Consider the following 19864-nt stretch of genomic DNA (forward strand, 5'->3'; position numbering starts at 1 on the left):
CCAACTTTGTGCATCTGCAGAGTCTGCTCTGCTCGGAGCCTGGTTCCAGAAAGAACTCCCTGCCCGGCTGAGAAGAGTGTGGTTAGCCCATGGTCATGCCGCCTTCAGCTTTCCATGAAAAGCATGCTCTTCTTGGAACAGCCCCCAACCAGTAACTGAGCAAAGCAGCCGTACAAGGGCCTGAGCATCTGTACCGAAAGAAGGCACCTCTAAAGAACATCATTGGCTCTGGAGTTTCCCATTAGACTGGCAGAGACTTTGTCAGGTCTACATGGCAGACTGACAGCTCCTCTTCCCAATCTGTTTTCCTTCCACTTTCTTTTACAAATATTTCCAATAAGACTACTTTTTATCCATTTCAGCCTCTGATTCCCTGAGAAAAAGGATGGGAACTGCATTTGCATTTATAGCATGACTAGAAAACCACTACAATGTTGCTTGAAAAGCGTGTATTACAGTCTGAAATGCCCTGATAGAATGTCTTAGAATAATGCTGACAAAAGAAAGAAAATGTTAGCCAAATGCATAATTCTAAATTTTCTAGTAAACACACACACACACAAATTTAAAAAGCAGGTGTAACTTATTTTAAAATATAGTTTACTTAATACAATAAATTTAAAATAGCATCATTTCAACATGTAATCAATATAAAAATAATTACATATTTTACATTCTTTTTCTTACTAAGTCTTTGGGATCTGGTATAAATTTTATACTTACAGTACATCTCGATTTGGGCTTCCTCACAGCCAGACCCAATGGATCATAATCCTCCCCATACACTGGGCTCAGTGCTCCTGCCTTTGGCTGAGCCTGAAATATCCCTCTCTTTCTCTCTGCTTTGCTCTTCTCCTGCCTTTCGGGCTCACTTCAAGCATCCCTTCCTCTGAGACGTGGTGTGAGATTCCCCAGGATGTCTTAGATTCTGCTCCTCTGGCCCTGAGAGCCCCCCAACCTTACCCCTCTCTCAGCAATGATCAAGTGGTGCTTGAACTCTTGGCTTATTTATGTCCCACTCCCTACACTGTGAGCTCTTTGGGTCACTTTGTTTTAATCCCCTCTGTCTGTCCGACAGAATTCTTAATATGTTGACTGATGTAATAAATGACCACTACTGGGCTGACAGCTTTAAAAAGAGTAATACTCCAACTAATAATAATGCTCTCTCTTCCACCTACAGACTCGCAGAGCAATGCTACTTCCATAAGCCCCCTGACGAGCCTGGATTTCAAAATTTTGTTTTGCTGCTCCTGGCTATGAAGCTGCGTGTAGAAAGGAACCGAGGAATCAATAGCCAACAGCATGGGGCTTCCTGAGCTGGGCGTGAGTGCTCAGTGTCTCTCAAGCTTACCCTCTCTCTGGGTCTGTCCCAGCTCTCCCTGTGGGTGGGCTCCCACATGCAGGATGAAGATGCTGTGACCAAGCAGCACTGAGTCTTTAACGCTGGACAAATTCCATCTACTGTGGTAAATGTCACAGACCTGGCAAAGGTGGAGATGCTATTGGACATCCTAACATTCCACAGGGGTGGCTTGTCATGAGGCTGCACTACCAAAGTCTCGGGGTTTTCTGGATAATTCAAGATTGTAGAATACAAGGTTAATATACACATTTCAATCTGTTTCTACATGCTGGCAAAAACCATTGGGGATTGAAACTAAATAAGCAATACCATTTAAAATAGCATTAAAAATATGAAATGTTTAGAGACAACTTTGTCAAAAGACGTGTGAGACTTGTGCACGATAGAACATCACTGAGAGAAATTAAAGAAAATCTGGATAAATGAAGAGGTTTGCAGTGTTCGTGGATTGGAAGACTCAATTTTAAGCCTACAGGTATTCTGAAGCTTCGACTTGCTTACCCTGCTTTACTTCACTCTATTATTTGTCTTTGTTTGTGTCATTCATGTGTAGCTCTATGCCTGGTACAAAGCAGGCATTCAGCGTTCATTGAATAAATGAACAAGGAATGAAGATTAAATGTATAGGGAGTAAATAAGTTCAAAGATGCATCACAATGATCCGGGAGTGCTGGGTCAGGCTTCCTTCAAGATGGACTAGGACTTCTACAAGCTGCGGTTAGAGACGGAGCATCAGACACAGAAGTCCAGTTTTGAGTGAGTAAAACTGCATTCATCTGCTGCCTTTCCCAGTTTGGGGGTCGATTTGCTCGAGACGGTGCCTGCAAACACTTGGAGAATGTGGTCTGAACACATATTGTAAAGGGCCTTCCTTCTACTCCGTGCTAAGGAATTTATATTTCATTCTTCGGAATCAAGATGCGGGAGAGTGCACTGCACACTCAGCAGGGAGCTCACTCATTCAGCATCTTGAGACACTTGCTGAGCAGCTGCTCTGCAGGGCGGCTTGTGGTCAGTGCTGGGACGAGACAGGTAAGGACAGAAAACGGCCCTGCCTCAGGACCAGAACCATCTCTGCCGGGCACCTGCGCTCCTCAAGCAGGCCGAGGGGATAGTTATCAACATCTCTGCATATGAAGAAAGAGCGGGAAAATTAAGAAATTAGTTCCATTTAAACACAGACCAAATGACTAAAAATGTATTGAGGTATAATTAAGAAAGAGATGAAAAGCACACGTTTAAAATGTACAGTGCGATAGGTCCTTTGGCACCACCGCCATCAAGACCCTTCCGTCACCCCAAACGTCCCCTGCCGGGGCATCGATCTGACTCCTGGCCTTATTGATTACACTTGTTTATCGACAGACTCGTGCGGTCTGTGCCCTTGCATCTGGTTTCTTTGACTCGGCATGAATTGTTTCAACGGCATTGTGGCGCCTATCACTAGTTCATTAGTGTTTTTTATCACTGCTGAATGCAAACTTTTAGAAAGAGAAGGCATTAATCAAATAATCACCTAATTATTTTATTACAACAGCATCAAGTTAACCTAAGGGTCGGTACAGGTGAAAATACACTGTTGACAATTCCATCCCTGCTCGGGGCACACACTAGGGGTGCTGGGTATCGGGTCATGATTGGCTTATGGGAAATAAACGCTATTGAGGAGTACCTGAAAAGAATCCGATATAGCCTATGAATGTCCTTATTTTACTTGCCTAATTTGTAAAATACCAGCGCAGACGAGTTAGGAAATGCTGCTTGCCGGCTCCTTGAGCCTTCCCTTCAGCGGGTAGGGAAGGGACGTAACGCGCATGCGCCCCTCTCCCAGCGCCCCAGCCTCAGCCTCAGCCTCAGCCTCAGCCTCCGCCCGCCGCGCGGGCCGCCCGCGGACGGCGGAAACGCCGGGGCGGGACTTGGTGCTGCTTCCGCCCGCCCAATCCGCGGAGCCGTGGCGGCCACGTGCACGCTCGCATCCGGCAGGCCCGGCCCCGCCCACCCCCTGTGTACTCCCGGGAGGAGTCGGGCCTCCCCCGCCCCAACCCGAGGGAAACTGCGGACGGCCAGGCTGCGCTTGCTCAGTAGCCCGGTGGGCGGGGCGGGAGGCGCGGAGGCCGCGGAGCCGGGCCGCCCCACGGGCTGGGTGCCGGAGCTACGCCGTGGGGGCGCGGCGTCGCGGCTGCCCGAGCCGGGGAGGTCTGCTCTCCTTCCTCCGCTGCCGAAAGGAAATCGCGCCGGTCCTTGCACGGCGCCCGGAAGTCCTCGCCCCGGTTGCCAGGTGCGCCGGGGTGGGCGAAGCGCCGCTGCGTCAGGGTCGCGCTCCCTCGCCAGGTGCGGGGCCTCGGCGCCATGGACTCGTCGGCGCTGGAGCGGGACGCCGTGCAGTTCGCCCGGCTGGCGGTGCAGCGCGACCACGAAGGTCGCTATGCCGAGGCGGTGTTTTACTACAAGGTGAGCCGCGGGCCGCGGGTCCCGTCGGAGAGGCCGAGGGGCGGCGTCCGGGGCCGCGGCGACCTGTCCGGCCGGACCCGGCGTTCCCCCTCTTCCTGCTCGCGCGCTCCTCGGGGGGGGGGGGGGGGGCGGCCGGGCGGTGGAGGCCGGGCCCCGCGCCCCCCGGGCCTCTGCCGCCGGGGGCGGTCCGGCTGCAGTCTCGGCCGGCAGTGCCCGCGGGTGAGCTGCTCGTGGCGGCTGTGGTTAGGTCTGGGTAGTTAGTCGCTAGCTAATCCTGTCGCTTGGTCCTGATTTATGGCTCCTGGGAAGTGGTCTCTAATATACGATAAAATAATGCACGTTCGTTGAAGAAAATAAAAAGTAAATTTAAAAGGAAGAAAACGTCTTTTATCCTAGCATTTGATGGTATATCTTTGTGCTTGTGTTTCTATACGTGTGTGTGCGCACCTTTTTTTTTTTTTTTTTTTAAATCTAGATCGTACTGTTGGTACTACTTATAACCTGTTCCTTTTATTTGAACTTTTTCAAGTCATTACATTTACTTCCGTAATATTTTAATAATAGATGCATAGCATTGCATTATGTGGATGTACTGTAATTCATTTACAAACTCTTGTTAGGTATTTTAGGTTTCGTCCTAGTTTTTTAGCATCGTAGTAATGGTTTGATTAATGTCCTTATAAACGAATGCTTTACACATTTTTGATCTTCTGTATAAATTACTCGGGGCGGAATTATTAAATTAGAGCGTGAGCCTCCACAGCCCCCTTGCTCTCCATCCCTGAGGATTTGCAAGCACACCCCCAGCTCTAGCCACGCCTTCTTCCGCCTTGTGGAGGTGGTTGTATCTTTATCATATTAGTTCCTTTTCTTTTAGAAAGGATGTTGGACTTTGATCACACAGGTAGTAGTAACTTTTTTTTTCCGTGAATGGATATGCTATCAATAATGATGTGGTTTGCTTTTCTCGGATTAATATTTTAATTGCCTTTATTTTATAATCCATATTTAGAAACTTTTGTTTCAGAATCATTTCTTTTCTTTTCTTTTTTTGGAGTTGAGTAGTAGCATTTATCTTTTAAAATAAATAAACTTAAGGAAAATAAAATAGTATTATATACAGTGACTCATAAATGTATGATGTAATGGTGGTGGGAAAATATGCTCACCAATGTTGCATTAAAATTTTGGAAGTTGAGGATATTTCTGGGTGGTACATTCTTATGCTTTTGAGGTTACTATAATTAATGACAACTCAACTCTCTTTCAGATTATCTCTTACTGTCACTAATAAGACAGAATTCCACGTTGAGTGAACTTTAGTTATATCTCAGTGGTGATTCTTAGGTCGTTGGTGCCTAGGTAGCTCTTCAGCGGCACACTCCTACTTTATTATGGAAAGTTCAGCTACTTTTTTTGCCTTTGGATTGAGCTGACTTCATTGTCTACCACCTTCCAGAGAGCATGCTGACATTTTTAATTTGATGGACTGCTGAGAAACCACAGCAGGACACAGACCAACCCGTCAAAAGTGAATTCTCAGAATCATTTCTTTAGGACTTTTTTTTTTTTTGGACAATTTCATGAGGATGGTGTTTCTTTAAAAGTAAAATTCTGTCTTTTAGTTTTGTGAAATAACTGATAACTATCCCTAGGTTAAAAAGGTGCCGTATAAAAGAGCGTTTCCTAAAGCAAAAGAAAATACTATGCAGTGCCTCTTGTTTTGCTATAGGATTATATACATGTCATTAGGAATTATTTTTTTTATTCTTGAGAAAGTAAGAAGTGGTTGTGCTTCTAGGAACTATTTATAGAAACTTTACAAGATACTTAGTGTTTACTGTCTTAATACTGCTCTGTAAGGGATTTCTTAATTGTTAATCACTTTTCAAATAGAAATGAAATGGGTAAAATGAAATCAATACCATCAGTTTTTAAAATTGGCTTTATTTCTTTTAAGCAAGATAATTTGAAAATCGATATTTACATGCAAGATAATACAGGTTAAAATACATATTTATACACATATATATTACAACAGTTTATTGAAGTGAAGTGTAGCTATAATGTATCTAGATAATGATGGTACGTACATAAGATACAATGTTTAGTATTTACATGTAAAGTTATTTTTTTCTTCTCTGAAATATCTGAGTTACAGAATCTGAGGAAATCATAGCTTTTGTACCCCCCATAGCCTTTAGACTGTTAATGATTTTGTTAGGTTCAATGAAACAACTACTCCAATAACTGAATTCAAAAAGTGACGTTCAGTGGGTGGCTTCCTTGGATGCAGACAGTTAGCCATGTGGCTTCATGCAGTGCACATGCTTAGGTTGCTGCAGAGAGGGTGCTGCTCTTGGGAGAAATCTCTGCGGTCCTTCTCGGTAATAGCATTGGTGACCATCCTGAGGCGGTGGTGGGGAGGAGGGGGCTCTTCCTCACGAGCCGCGGGATAACTGGCTGTTGCAGTTATGGAATGAATAACTGGAAGGCGAACTCAGGTTTTCTTAGTTAAAATAAGTTGATTTCATACAACCGAAATCCGCTTTAAAATGTGACACCATTTGGCAGTATTTTCTGTGGAGAAAAATATTTTCTTTCTACTATGAGATATTTAACCTTTATAATTTCTTGTTATCTTTTCTTGACATTTAATTTTATTGGTTATTGTTATCTGTTCTAATGCTTTTAAGGCTCCGTTCACCATTTTAAGGTTTATAATTTTAAGTCTGACCTACTGCATAAAGAAAGAAAAAGGAAAACAGGAAGCATAAAAATCACAGCTATTCTAAGAAAATGTTTATAGTCAGTCCCTCCTGTTGAGTTCATAAATTTTCAACAGCATGAGAAAATTTAGAGCATTAAGAACTGAAGAAAAGGTATTGGAGGATTATATAACTCATTTACTTTATAAATGAAATTGCTAATATCTTAAGGACATTCTAGGTTTGTCATTCATAGAAACCAATAGTGAGTTAGAAAGTGGTAAAGAAAATTCAAATTGTAATTCATATATTAGATTCCTTTGAATTCTTATTTTTAGGAAGCTGCACAAGCCTTAATTTATGCTGAGATGGCAGGATCAAGCCTAGAACGCATTCAAGAAAAAATAAATGAGTACCTGGAAAGAGTTCAGGCTTTACATTCAGCAGGTTAGTAGAAGACTACTGAACTTGTCACTGTATTTTTTTCTTTTCTTCTATCACATCTTACTTTCCCCTCTATGTTTCTCTTTTTTCTTTTGGTAATCACATCTTTAAAAGTCATAACATGGAAATAAGTAATAGATCTGTGTAGAAGGACTTGGAGATAATACAGTCCAGCCTTCTATTTTCCCAGAGGTATAGAGATGGTGAATTATATACATTCTGACTGTATCATTGGCAAAGTCAAGATTGGGACCCTGTTAAAATCTGCTTTTTAAATATCTGTCACATGGCCTCTCGATATTAAGATTAAATAACTACTCTTCAGTGTTTAAAGACTTCAGCAGTAGGTTCATAGTCTCTTCTATATCGGTATCATCGACCTCAAGACCTTATAAACCCTTTTTTTAAAACCGTATCTTGGAAAAGCGACATGTAAACAGTGTGCCAAATGCTGTAAAGCAAGGACACATAGGCTTAATAATCATAGTTTTGTTTAGAGATTAGTGGTTTCTGTCAAAATCTGCTGTTCACATGGGTAGCAAAGAAAATGACCACCTATTGACATTTTGTTTTAGAAATGCATTCATCTCACTAAGGACTCTTTTTTAACCCTTTTTCATGTGGCCATATATACTAAAGCTACAAGCAATTTTCAACCTTTTCCATCTCATGGTGCACATAATCTAATTACTAAAATTTGGTGGCACACTAAAAAATATAATTTTTGCTGATCTGACCCAAAAAAAGGCATAATTTTGTTTCATTCACACCAGACAGCTATTGTGTTGGCTGTCATCATTTTTTCATTTGACAGTCTAAGGGAAAAGAGGTCAGTGCCCCTGATTAAATAGTCAGGTATTGCATGTTTTAAAAATTCTTGTGGCACACCGGTTGAAAATCACTGGCTTATCATTACCGGATAGACTTCGTGCTACATTCCACCACTCATTCTGAATAGATAGGAGCAGTACTTATAAGCACATAGTTAGGACAAAGTAGATTTCTTATTATGATAGTCCCCTTAAAGACAACGGGGTTTCACTTAAGACAGGTCCCAGAAATTGTATGTATTAAAATGTGGGCTGCCTGTGCATCAAGGCCCTACTTGAAAAAAGTTACATTGATTCATGTATTCAAAATGCCAATGAATTCAAAGGAACTTTATTTTCCCAACCAAGTAAATGAAGTTCTTAAATTTATAAATGTGACACTGAGGCACAGAATGAGACTGCCCTTCTAAAGATTTGCCAGTGAAACAGAAGTAAAGTTCAAAAGGATTTTTAAAGCATAACCTTAATGGTTTTGCCAGCTTTTTGACCCATTTTATTCAACAAATGGAATGTAATATGTAGAAAATTAAATGGTTTCCTTAATTATTATTTTAAACAGAAGAGAAACCCAGTTTTTAAAACATATAAAATCTGACAGTAGAGACTTTTGAGAGATAAGTTGCCTTTTGGGTGGGAAAAGGTAACAGTTTGAAATTCAACAGTGTAGAATAAAGAACTCAAAACTTGGAATTTAAAGATCTAAATTGAGGCAGCTTGAACCAGAGTCTTGGTCTCTCATTTTCCTCCCTGAACAACATGAGCTTCTGCACCCACTCCAGCTCCAACACCAACTACCAAACCCTGGGTTCTGTGCAGTCACCCAGCCACCAGGCCCAGCCAGCCAGCAGTGCAGCCAGCATCTGTGCAGGCACTGGGGGGTTGGTCTTGCGATCTCTGTGTCCCCCACAGAGACACAGAGTAGCATGTAGGGCTGCTGGTGGTCCGGGGGTGTGGTGGGCATAGAGGACATCCAGAGCAAGAAGGAAACTATGCAATGCCTAAATGACCACATGGCCTCCTACCTGGAGAGGATGAGAAGCCTAGAGACCAGAGAGCAAAATCCAGGAACGCCTAGAGAAGAAGGAACCCATGTCAGCGACAGACATTATTTCAAGAACTTCAAGGACCTGAGGGCTCAGATCTTTGCAAGTTCTATATACAGTACTCACATTGTTCTGCAGATTGATAATGCCCATCTTGCTGATGATGACTTCAGGGTCAAGTATGAGATGGATGTAGCCATGCACCAGTCTGTGGAGAGTGACATCAGTGGGCTGCAGAAGATCACTGATGACACCAATATCACTTGGCTGCAGCTATAGATGGGGATTGAGGCTCTCAAGGGGGGGCTGCTCTTCATGAAGAGGAACCACGAGGAGGGGAAGAAATAAATGATCTACAAAACCAGATTGCCAACTTTGGGTTGACCGTGGAGTTGGATGCCTCCAAATCTCAGGACCTCAGCAAGATCATGGTGGGCAGGCGGGCATCTGGGCCCAGTATGATGAGCTGGCTTGGAAGAACTGAGAGGAACTAGACAAGTACTGGTCCCTGCAGATTGAAGAGAGTGTCATAGTGGTTGCCTTGCAGTCCACTGAGATAGGAAGTGCTGAGATGACACTCACAGAGCTGAAATGTACAGTCCAGTTCTTGGCAATTAACTTGGACTTGAGAAATCTGAAGGCCAGTTTGGAGAACAGCTTGAGGGAGATGGAGACACACTATGCTATGCAGGTGGAATAGCTCAACGGGATCCTGGTACACCTGGAGTCAGAGCTGGCCCAGACCCTGGCAGAGGGGCAGTGCCAGGCCCAAGAGTACAAGGCCCTGCTGAACATCAGGGTCAAGCTAGAGGCTGAGGTTGCCACCTGCTGGAAGAAGGGAAGGACTTCCATCTTGATGGACAACAGCAACTCCATGCAATCCATCCAAAAGACTACCACCCGCAGGATTGTGGATGGCAAAGTGGTGTCTGAGGTCAGTGACACCAAAGTTCTAAGGTGTTAAGGCAGAAGCAGTGGGGCATCCCCTTGGGAGGCAGGAGGCCAATAAGTTCAGAGATCATTGAACATTAAAAAATTCATTAAGATCTAAATTGACTTGTAGCTATGAAGCCTTAGGTAAGATCAGTCATTCTCAGCTGGGAGGTAGTTTGCCCCTTAGGAGACATTTTACAATGTCTGGAGAGATGTAGGGAAACGTGGGGAGTATGCTTCTGTCATCTTAATTGGGTAAAGGCCAGGGATTCTGAGAGAGATCCTACAATGCACAGGACAGTGCATAGCAAAGAATTGTCCATCAGAAATGTCAGTAGTTCCAAGGTTATGAAACCCTGAACTAGATTTTTTAACATTTTTGAGGTTTGGTATCTTCATTTTATAAGTGGGATTAGTACATACTTCAGAGAGGTGTTACCAAAGTTAAAGTTTTAAAAAGATCACCATATATCTTTAAAAGACAAACAAAATGTGAAGCTTTTTTTAAAAAGTTAACAGTTTTATTGAGATATAATTCACATACCATAAAATTCACCTTTTTGTTGTGTACAATTCCGTGGTTTTTAGCACAACTCTACTGTGCTAAATTTTTTTTAAATGAAGGATTATAGAGTTTTGGTAAAGAATGTATTAAAATGGTATGTTGTTTCCCAGGTAGATATATAGGTAATATTTCTTCTATGTGGCTTTTCTTCTATCCTAGTTCAGTCAAAGAGTGCTGATCCTTTGAAATCAAAACATCAGTTGGACTTGGAGCGTGCCCATTTCCTTGTTACACAAGCTTTTGATGAAGATGAAAAAGGGAATGTTGAAGATGCTATAGAATTGTATACAGAAGCTGTAGATCTTTGTCTAAAAACTGTATGTATTGCTACAAGTTAAATTTGGTGGAATTATGCTAAGAAATTTCTCCCTTTACTAGTGAATTTTATTTAATTCCTTAAAGAAAAAATTACTGTCATGAATGTAACTAAGTTACTCATTAAACGATGATGAAGAGTAGAAAATTAATAATGGATTTTAACATCTCGTTAAAGTTTTAACACCATTAAGATTGAGCCATTAGGCAATTGTTTTCTGAATTACAGGTAGTTTTTTAACCTTTTTACATATAACTAAAATTAGCTTATTACAGGAAGAATCCATCATCACAAATTTAGAATAAACTTGCCCCCTTTCCTTTTTTTTTCAATTTTGTACACTAAAAACTAAGGTAATGGTCTCAGGATTGTTCAGAGCCCTGACTTTTTGTCCAGGGTGTTTTGTTCAGGAAAACCGTCTAGCCTCATTTCTGTGGGTACCTGAGACTGGAGGTGAGGGCTGGTCTTCTCAGGTTTCCACCTTCCGTGGCACCTTGCTCACACAGTATGTTCTTTGTTACCACCTGTCCACATTAAGTGGCCTTAAAGTTTTCAACACTATTTTAAATGATACCTCTAAGGATGAAAATGTCTTGGTTTATTCTTTCATAATTTCAAGAAGTGTAATGTGCATGGTTAATTTTTTTGCTTAGAAATATCATTGATCACAGAAATTAAAAAATAATTATTCTTCAGAATGTCTGTCTCTTTTTTTCTTAAGTCCTATGAAACTGCTGATAAAACTCTGCAAAATAAACTGAAACAGTTGGCTCGGCAGGCACTAGATAGGTGAGTTTTGGTCACTCAAGTTCTTATACATGGATGGCAGTGTATTGTGTCACTTAAATGTGACAGATTTATCTAAATGTGTTAGAGCTCATAGTAATAAATCTCCATCTTTTACCTGAGATCTAGAGCAAGTCTTCCTTCTTTCTCTGAGTGAATTTACTCCTCTCTAGTTTCCTGCTTTAAATTTTAAAAAATAATATTAATCAAGAAATGTTTTCTTTAGCTTTTTTCTATGTGTGGAACAAAAGTGATCATGATATTTGAAATGGAAGACTTCTGTTGTGTAATATCAGACTTCCAAAGAGGAGAACTTCCAGAGAGCCTTTCAGAGCTAATACTAAAAATGAAGAAATTGAGAATGAGCCAGCTTACAGCTATACACATACCCCAAGTTATACTGTGTGTAATTCCTTCAGCTCTGCTCAGATGTCAACTTTTCAATAAGGCCTGCCCTAACCAATATAAAATTGAATCTCCTTCAGTACTTTCATTCTGCTTGTTCTAGTCTAATATTCTTTTCCATAACTCTTACTGCTAAGACATATGAAATTTAACAGTTTATTATGTTTGTTATTAATATCTGTGTCCTTCCAACATTCATCCCTCAATACAAGCTCTGTGAGTACAGAGAATTTTGTCTGTCTTGTTCAATGGTATAATCAAGCACATAGCAGAGAGCTGGACATATAGTATGTGCTCAGTAGTCATGTGTTGAAAGAATGAATGGATTTGCACAATAGAATTATACCTCTTGAAGAGTATTACAGACAAAGGGAAAGGGCAGAAATTGCTCTTATAACTATAATTCATAAAATTACCTCCTTTTGAGGCTCTGACTAGGTGTACCACCCTAACCCTTCCTTTTTTTATTGAAGTATAACAGTCATCCCACCTTTTCATCACCATTATCTAACCTTTAGTTTGTTTTTCCAAATTCTTGAAGATACAGACACTTGACACATGGTTATCTTCTCCATTTTGACTTCTTTCACCAGTCAGAATCATAGATAACTTACTACCTATGCAGATAACCGATCCAGTATACTGAGTGTATCCTAAGTGTACTAGGGTGTGTGAGTCATGGGCTCCTTTGAGGATCTGTTCAAAATCATGGATCCACTCTCTAAGAAAAAAATTTTAGCATATAATTTCAGAGTGTTCACAAGACTCCTGAAACTATGTATGGACCTCAGATTAAGAACTTCTGTTAACTTGTTTTTTGACAGGAACAAAGTCAAAATTTCCTTGACTATCATGTGAGGCCTGTAATCCAACCCCTGCCACTGGTCTCATCTCCCGCTGCCTCTCATTTTACTGTTCACAAGGGTTGCATCCATTCTTTTGAAATTACCTTAACTCACTGTGCTATTTCATACTTCTGCACATTTGCATATGATATTCTCTCTCAGAATGCTTCCTCACTCCCCAGGTGGACTTCTTTGCAGCTCAAACATCAATTCAGAAAAAACATTCCCTGATTCACGCTCTCTTCCCAGTTCATTAAGTTAATATCTTCTGTTGTGCATTCACTCAAGTGTAATACTTCACTTAGCATCTTAGCATCTGTCACTTTTGTTGTAGTTGTATTTCTCTCCCCACAAAACTGAAAACCTGAAGAGTAGAGATTGTATTTTATACTTTCTTGTATCCCCCTACATAGTATCTGATATGCAATAAGTACTCAGTTAATGTTAATAGAATATTGTTTGCAAAAATACCTTTAGGAGTAGCTTAAGTAGTGAACAGTTGACTAATATGTAAGAATTTTATATAATTTTACATTAGAAATGCTTGACTGGTTCTAGAAGTAAATTTTGTTTTCTGGTAAGCTTAAATCTAAAGAAAAACTAAATAGTTTTTCTGTACCTCTCTCTATTATAGAGCAGAAGCACTGAGTGAGCCTTTAACAAAGCCATTATGCAAAATCAAGTCAACCAATATTAAACCAAAGCCACCTCCAACGAGAACACATTTTCCACTAGGAACTAATCCCTTCCTTGAAAGACCTCAGCCTTTTATAAGTCCACAGTCATGCGATGCACAAGGACAGAAATACACAGCAGAAGAAATAGAAGTTCTCAGGTAAATTAGTTTATGATTCATTGTAATGAGTAATTTTGTTAACATAATCAACACTGTTCATTTTATTCTCATTAGGTTTGCTGAGTCATTCACATCTTTATTACAGTGTGTAATGCTGTTATTATGTAATTATACATTATACTGTCATATAGTCACAACTTAAAATACTTAAAATTTTTTCTAATATATTTTAGGGTTAGCCTTTCTACTAGACATGTTTTCCTGAAAATCGTAGCATTCTTCAAAATTGAGCACTAAAAGTTAGGGAGCAAATAGAGCTATGGCAGACCAATCAGTCATCTGTGCAACTTTGTAACCAGAGCCCTGATGGGAAAAATAAATGGCAGTCTAGGCCAGGGGTCAACAAAGGGAAGCCTTAAGCTATGACTGGTTTTTGCATTTCTTTAAAGGGTTATAAAAAAGAAAACAAAAACCCAGAAGAATATGTGACAGAGACCACATTACAAAGCCAAAACTATATTCTTTTTGGCCCTTTACAGAAAATGTTTCCCAACCCCTGGCCTAAGAAACCAGTTCAGTGTCTGGAAGAGCCTCAAGGGTGTTAAAAATGCAAAACAACAGTCATGTGGAAATCCTTGATTGCATTCTGAGCCAGCCCAGATGGGATAAATCTCTGAGCCAGTATGACTTCTTCAGTTGGGCTCTGGAAGAGATCCAACCTACTGAGAGTTGTGCAAGTCATGTAGTTGCTCATTTTTAATTTCCTAAAATTGATCTGAAAGGTCGTCTTATGTAGCAGCCACCTGAGGGCATTTTTCTTTCTTTTCCTGCTGTAGATTTTTAATTCTACTCCTACTAATCTGGCTCTCTGCCTAGCAAATTGCATATAAACTAACACAGAACAGAGCAGGATAAAAAAGGGTGGTTTTGGAATCAACAGTAGATTAACAATAGTCTAACACTCAGGCTACTCAGCATCCAAAAGCCCTCTTCTGAACACATTTGACATTTCATACTACAACAAAACAACTCTGTATTTCTGCCTAACAAAATGCAGCTATCCTTCATACAAGTGAAAAGCTCTCATTCTCTCAAAATAAGTATGTACACAGTCATCATATCCATCACTTACTGTATTAACTGTTTCTCAAATTCAGCCGCAGTCTCTTTGAATATTGTTACCTAGAGACTGAGTGGTCAAGTTACCCTGCAGTTCTAAATAAAATGAGGGAAAGAAACAGAAGAAGGAAATAGTTACTATATACAAATACACATACAGAAAACAAGAAGAAAATATGCAAAGCTACTACAAACCACATTTCTTTAACTTGTCAAGAGGCCATATCTGTTATCTGTGACACTTCCTATTTCCACTACCCACTCCATATTCTCATACGCAGAAAATATGAAGAACATAGTTTCATAATTATAAATGTCATGTTTTTAAATCTCAGAATAACTAAGCAATTGTTTTCTCCCTTTGGTCTTAGGATAGAATTCACTTTGTGCCCTCGTGTCAGGGACACGTTCAGCACCTCTGGTGTGGCTGTCTGGAACTGTTGTTTTGTTGTGAAGGATGTTAGTCTTAAAAAAATAACCCTACTGAATTGAATTGAATCAGTTACTTTCTGGTATTCAATTTTTTTGTGAAAATTTTGTCCAAATAAAGATAGCAACAACATAAGATTGTTGGTTTAATTTTATTATAGTACCATACTTTGTTATTTAAATTTTAAGGAGTTAAAATTCACATGGTAATTTGAACATTTACTTTAGATTTTTTTTCCTTGTATTTAATAGAACAACATCAAAAATAAATGGTGTAGAATATGTTCCTTTCATGAATATTGACCTAAGGGAACGCTTTGCTTATCCCATGCCTTTCTGGTAAGTAAGCACTATTGCAATTTTTATTTCCAAGATTTTAATTTTTCAGTACTTTTTCCATATTCTGAAGTCTAATTACATTTATAGTCTTGAAATTAAAATTTATAATTAAAAAATTTGATTGGAAGAGAAGTGTGGTTATGGGAAGGAGGTGGGGCAACACAGCAAGAGTAGCTCAGTTACCCTTTTGTCTCCTTTTGCCTAGCATCATACTCATAGTGTCTAGCACAGTACCTGGCACAAAGTAAGTACTCAGTAAATATTTGTTGAATTGGTATTTGATCACAACAGAAATGCAAGTGTAAAAGAACTGAATGGAAAAGTGGAGTTAGAATGACAATATTGTTTACTAAGAACATACAATTCAAGAAAGGGTTAATTATGAAAATGTTAGCACTGCCTTCTAGGACAGTGGCAGCTTATGTCAAGAACCTTAAGAATATTCTTTGGTTCAAGACTGCCAGCTTCTAGTCATCCTGAAGAAATCAAAATTTGGTCAAAGATGTATATGTATATAATAGCATTCATCAAAGCATCTCTCATAGCAAAAAATTATTGAGACAAACTAAATATCTAACAAAATGAGTGATTAAGTAATGGTACATTCATATTATATTAAATATTATGGTTCCCATAAAAAAATAAGTCCTTGAAAAATGTAGGGAAAGTGCTCGCAGTCTAGTAAAAAGATAGAAAATTATACCTACAACATTCAAATTTTTTCTTTGTATATTTATAGATATATAGAAAAATGATTTAAAGATACACATCAAAAGTTTTAGTTTTTATTTATAGATAGCAAAATTAGGTGGTTTGGCTTTTTAAAATATTGTTACTTTTTCACCCGGCCAGGCGTGGCTCAGCGGTTGAGCATCGACCTAGGATCCAGGCGATCGGGGTTCGATTCCCGGTCAGGGCACATGCCCCAGTTGTGGGCTCGATCAATGAATGACTCTCTCATCATTGATGTTTCTATCTCTCTCTCTCCCTCTCCTTTCCTCTCTCTGAAATCAATAAAGATATATTTTAAAAAAAAAAAAAAAATATATATATATATATATATATATATATATATACTTTTTCAAAATTTCTGCATTGCACATTATCAAAAGACATTAGGGAGTTGAATGCTTATTATGTACAGAATATATAAAAGGTTCTATAAGAACAAAAGAGCTGCTTTCTCATTTGCAGTGTTTGGTGTTCTTGGATGGGTAGAAGTTAGGCATCTCAAAGCCAGTAAATTATCAACCTAATATCTTCACTCAGGCAACCATGTGATGCTACTTACTGATTGGGATCTAAAAAATTTTATATCTGAGAGGCTTTGTAGCATTGATATTAAGGGCCTGGATTCCAGAGCCAAGTTGTTCCATTTCATTCCCTGTATGATGCTGCACACGTTTTTAATCTGATGCAGATTTTAAAATAATAGAATCTACCTCATACTGTTACGGTGATGATTAAATGAGTTAATAAAATGTAAACTACATATAATGGTGCTTGTTATATAGTAAGCACTATACAATAAGGATTAACTATTAGTAAAAAAATGATTTTGTTAAATACCAAATTATATTACACAATTTGGCTGTACATTTCAAATACTTGACAAATGTTTATACCCCTTTGACAAGTAATTTCAGTTTAGGAAACTAATTCTATAAAGTACTTACAAATGTAGTCAAAAATTTGTATAAAAGATACTGACCTATATTACTCTGTGAAAATGTCAGTTATTCTAATATGTTCTTTTTATTTTTGAGTGTAAGGTTTCTTTTACTAATTTTTCTTAAACTTGTCTCATGTTCACTGAGAATGTTTTTCTTAGTGTAAGCAACCTGGAAATTCAAGTAAACCAGTTTGGATAACATAACCTGGGTAAATGCACATAAGTCATCAGTTATCACACACTCTGGCCTGGCCTCCATGTAAATCCAGTTGATCTTAAAATCTGAAGTCTGTCTAAACAGAAAGCACGCAGACTACATCATCTTATTTCTAGTTTAAACTTTAAACTTCAGTTTCACCCTCATTCTGACACCCATACCTTCCCCCACAAAAAAATTTGTGTAGAAGAAATAGCCAGTAAGAACCGAATCAGTTGCATAAAGAACTGCCTTAATCCTGCAGCCAGCACTCAAAGTAACTATTGGCCTCACTCACTGGCAGGCCAGCTGGAACTCTTGAATGAAGCATGACAGGTAGACGATGGGAACATTCATAGCATGTTCTTAAATAGCTATATCCAAGTAGATATTTAAACTTCTAGTGCCAAACTTTGTGTGATAAATTAAGATAAATCGTATTTTTGTGCTCATACCACATAATGTCCATAAGAAATATTCTACAGCCACAAACAATCAAGTTTCTAAGAATTAAATAACATGGGGAAGTGCTTACACATAATTGAAACAATACCGTACAAACTCTCTTAATTTAGTCATAGCACTTGTCACAGCATGTCTATTTTAATTAAGTTGCACTCCAGTGCCTAGCACAATGTTTGGCAATATAGTAAGATTCTCAGTAAATACTTACTGAATTCATTAAATTGGAGGAAAATCAAGAATACTAAAATTAACTGCTCTAACCAGCAAGATGTTTTCCTTTCTCATTTTCTAGATTAGATTATGGTAAGAATAATCAGAATAAAAGTACCAATAAACATCTTTAAATTCAAAGATATCAGACTGATCAGAAAAGGTTTCACAATTTTTGAATCTTTGGTAGAATGATTTTTTTTTTTTTCCTCTTGTCATGTATTACAATAAAAATTTATAAAATATTTGTAATATCTTTAAATTTATAAGAAGAAACATTTAATTTGATAATTTAGTGGTGACTTAAAAGAACAAATATTAAGGAATCTTGAGTTTACTCTGTATTATGGTTTACATGGCAGGTTAATAATAGCAAGTAGTTAGAGTATACATTTGAATTGGCCTTACTTTTTTGGTCAAAATTTTGTAGTAGTTGTCTTTAAATTCTTCTAAATGCACTCAGTTCACTTTCTATTTACAATCAGCTTTTTGTACTACTCAGGTACCAAAATGTTTGAGATGATTATCAAAAAAGTTTGAGAAATGTTATATACCATATTCTACTCTTAGAGATTCACAATAAACATTGGCTTATTAAAAGTTTAGAGATGTCCTCCAATGCAAAAACCAGTACTTTAACCAGGAGTTTGCAGATCACGCCTGACCACAAAACACTTTCTCCTAATATCTGTGAACATTCTTTGAAAAAATGTTACAGTTGTTTCAGTTTGCATATCATAAACCTTATAGTAGCCAAGAAATCTTTTGAAACCCAAAGATTTGTTGCCCTTGCTCTAGAAGAGGTTTGAAGAAAGGCAGATTTTTTTTTTGTACTATATATCAATTTTAGGGAAATAGTACACAGTATATTTTGCCAGCACACAATGAATAGAGTATAATAGAGAAGAATGGTGGATTTGACACCAGAGACCCAGATTCAAACACCAGTTCTGCTACTACTTAGTTGTTTGACCAATGGCAAGTTATTTAATCACTTTAAGCCTTTTCCAAAAATGTTTGCTTCAATAGAATTGTTTTGAGGATACAATGAATAATGTATGCAAAGTAATTTAGCATAATGCCTGGCATATGGTTATTACTCAGTAATTAGCTACTCTCATTACTAGCCTTGCAGAGAAGAGTTTGTCAAGAGCCAAAAGATCTGTAGCTCCTAGGTCATTTTGAATGAATCAGCTTATATTGTTAATGGATTCATTTTACTGAAACAGTTTCTTAACTATAACCATGCTATATTAAACTTTAAAATTATATTTTTAAAATAAGTATAAATGAATTTAAGTTGCTTTTCCGTTTTCAGTTATCTGTGTGGGTTGTTTTTTTTCAATTTGGGAGGATGATCAGATTGACTGGATTCATGGCCAAGTGCATTTAACCAGAGAATTATGACATAAATCAAGCTATGATCACTACACACACATGCACGCACACAAATTTAATTTTGGTTTTGAGTCATTATTGAAGATTAATTTTATTGTTTTTTAATTTTTATTATTACCTCAGTGATAGATTGGGCAAGCTACCATTATCACCTAAACAAAAAGCTATGTTTTCCAAATGGATACGTCCAGAAGACCTCAGCAACAATCCTACAATGATTTATACTGTGTCCAGTTTCAGCATAAAGCAGGTAAACATTTCTTTTGTATAATTTTATATAAAAGCTAACATTTGAGAGTAATTTGAATATAGATTTGACTTTTTTCTTAGATTTTTATTATATATTCAGGTGCATGAGTATAATTGGAAAAATTATTCTGCACTCTTTGATTTAGACATACTGAAATAATAAAAGTATGAGTAACTGTTGTGAGCAATCACAGATTTTTATATAGACAGATGAGAAAGTTAAGAATATGAATTTCACCTTTGATAAGAGAATAGATATAAAAGAGAAATTGGACTTCTTTAAAACATTTCAGTGTTGA

The 19864-nt window shown here is 38.4% G+C and overlaps 1 protein-coding gene across 3 annotated transcripts in view; it reads left to right on the forward strand.

Annotated features, from left to right (window-relative positions):
- Positions 1–3467: 3467 nt before the first annotated feature.
- The window catches only part of CAPN7 (calpain 7), a 35195-nt gene continuing 18798 nt past the window's right edge, over positions 3468–19864 (forward strand). Inside the window, exons 1-7 of one of the 3 annotated variants that reach the window (XM_081159541.1) lie at positions 3468–3817; positions 6864–6972; positions 10500–10657; positions 11378–11445; positions 13327–13527; positions 15289–15375; positions 19440–19566. In XM_081159541.1, coding sequence (XP_081015667.1) covers positions 3716–3817; positions 6864–6972; positions 10500–10657; positions 11378–11445; positions 13327–13527; positions 15289–15375; positions 19440–19566 — 852 coding nt within the window. In that variant the 5' untranslated portion in view covers positions 3468–3715. The remainder of the gene's footprint in view (positions 3818–6863; positions 6973–10499; positions 10658–11377; positions 11446–13326; positions 13528–15288; positions 15376–19439; positions 19567–19864) is intronic. The other 2 variants (XR_014000363.1, XM_081159542.1) reach the window with 2 other exon arrangements.

Source organism: Miniopterus schreibersii, assembly GCF_964146895.1.
Source record: "Miniopterus schreibersii genome assembly, chromosome: 15".
NCBI classification, from domain to species: Eukaryota; Metazoa; Chordata; class Mammalia; order Chiroptera; family Miniopteridae; genus Miniopterus; species Miniopterus schreibersii.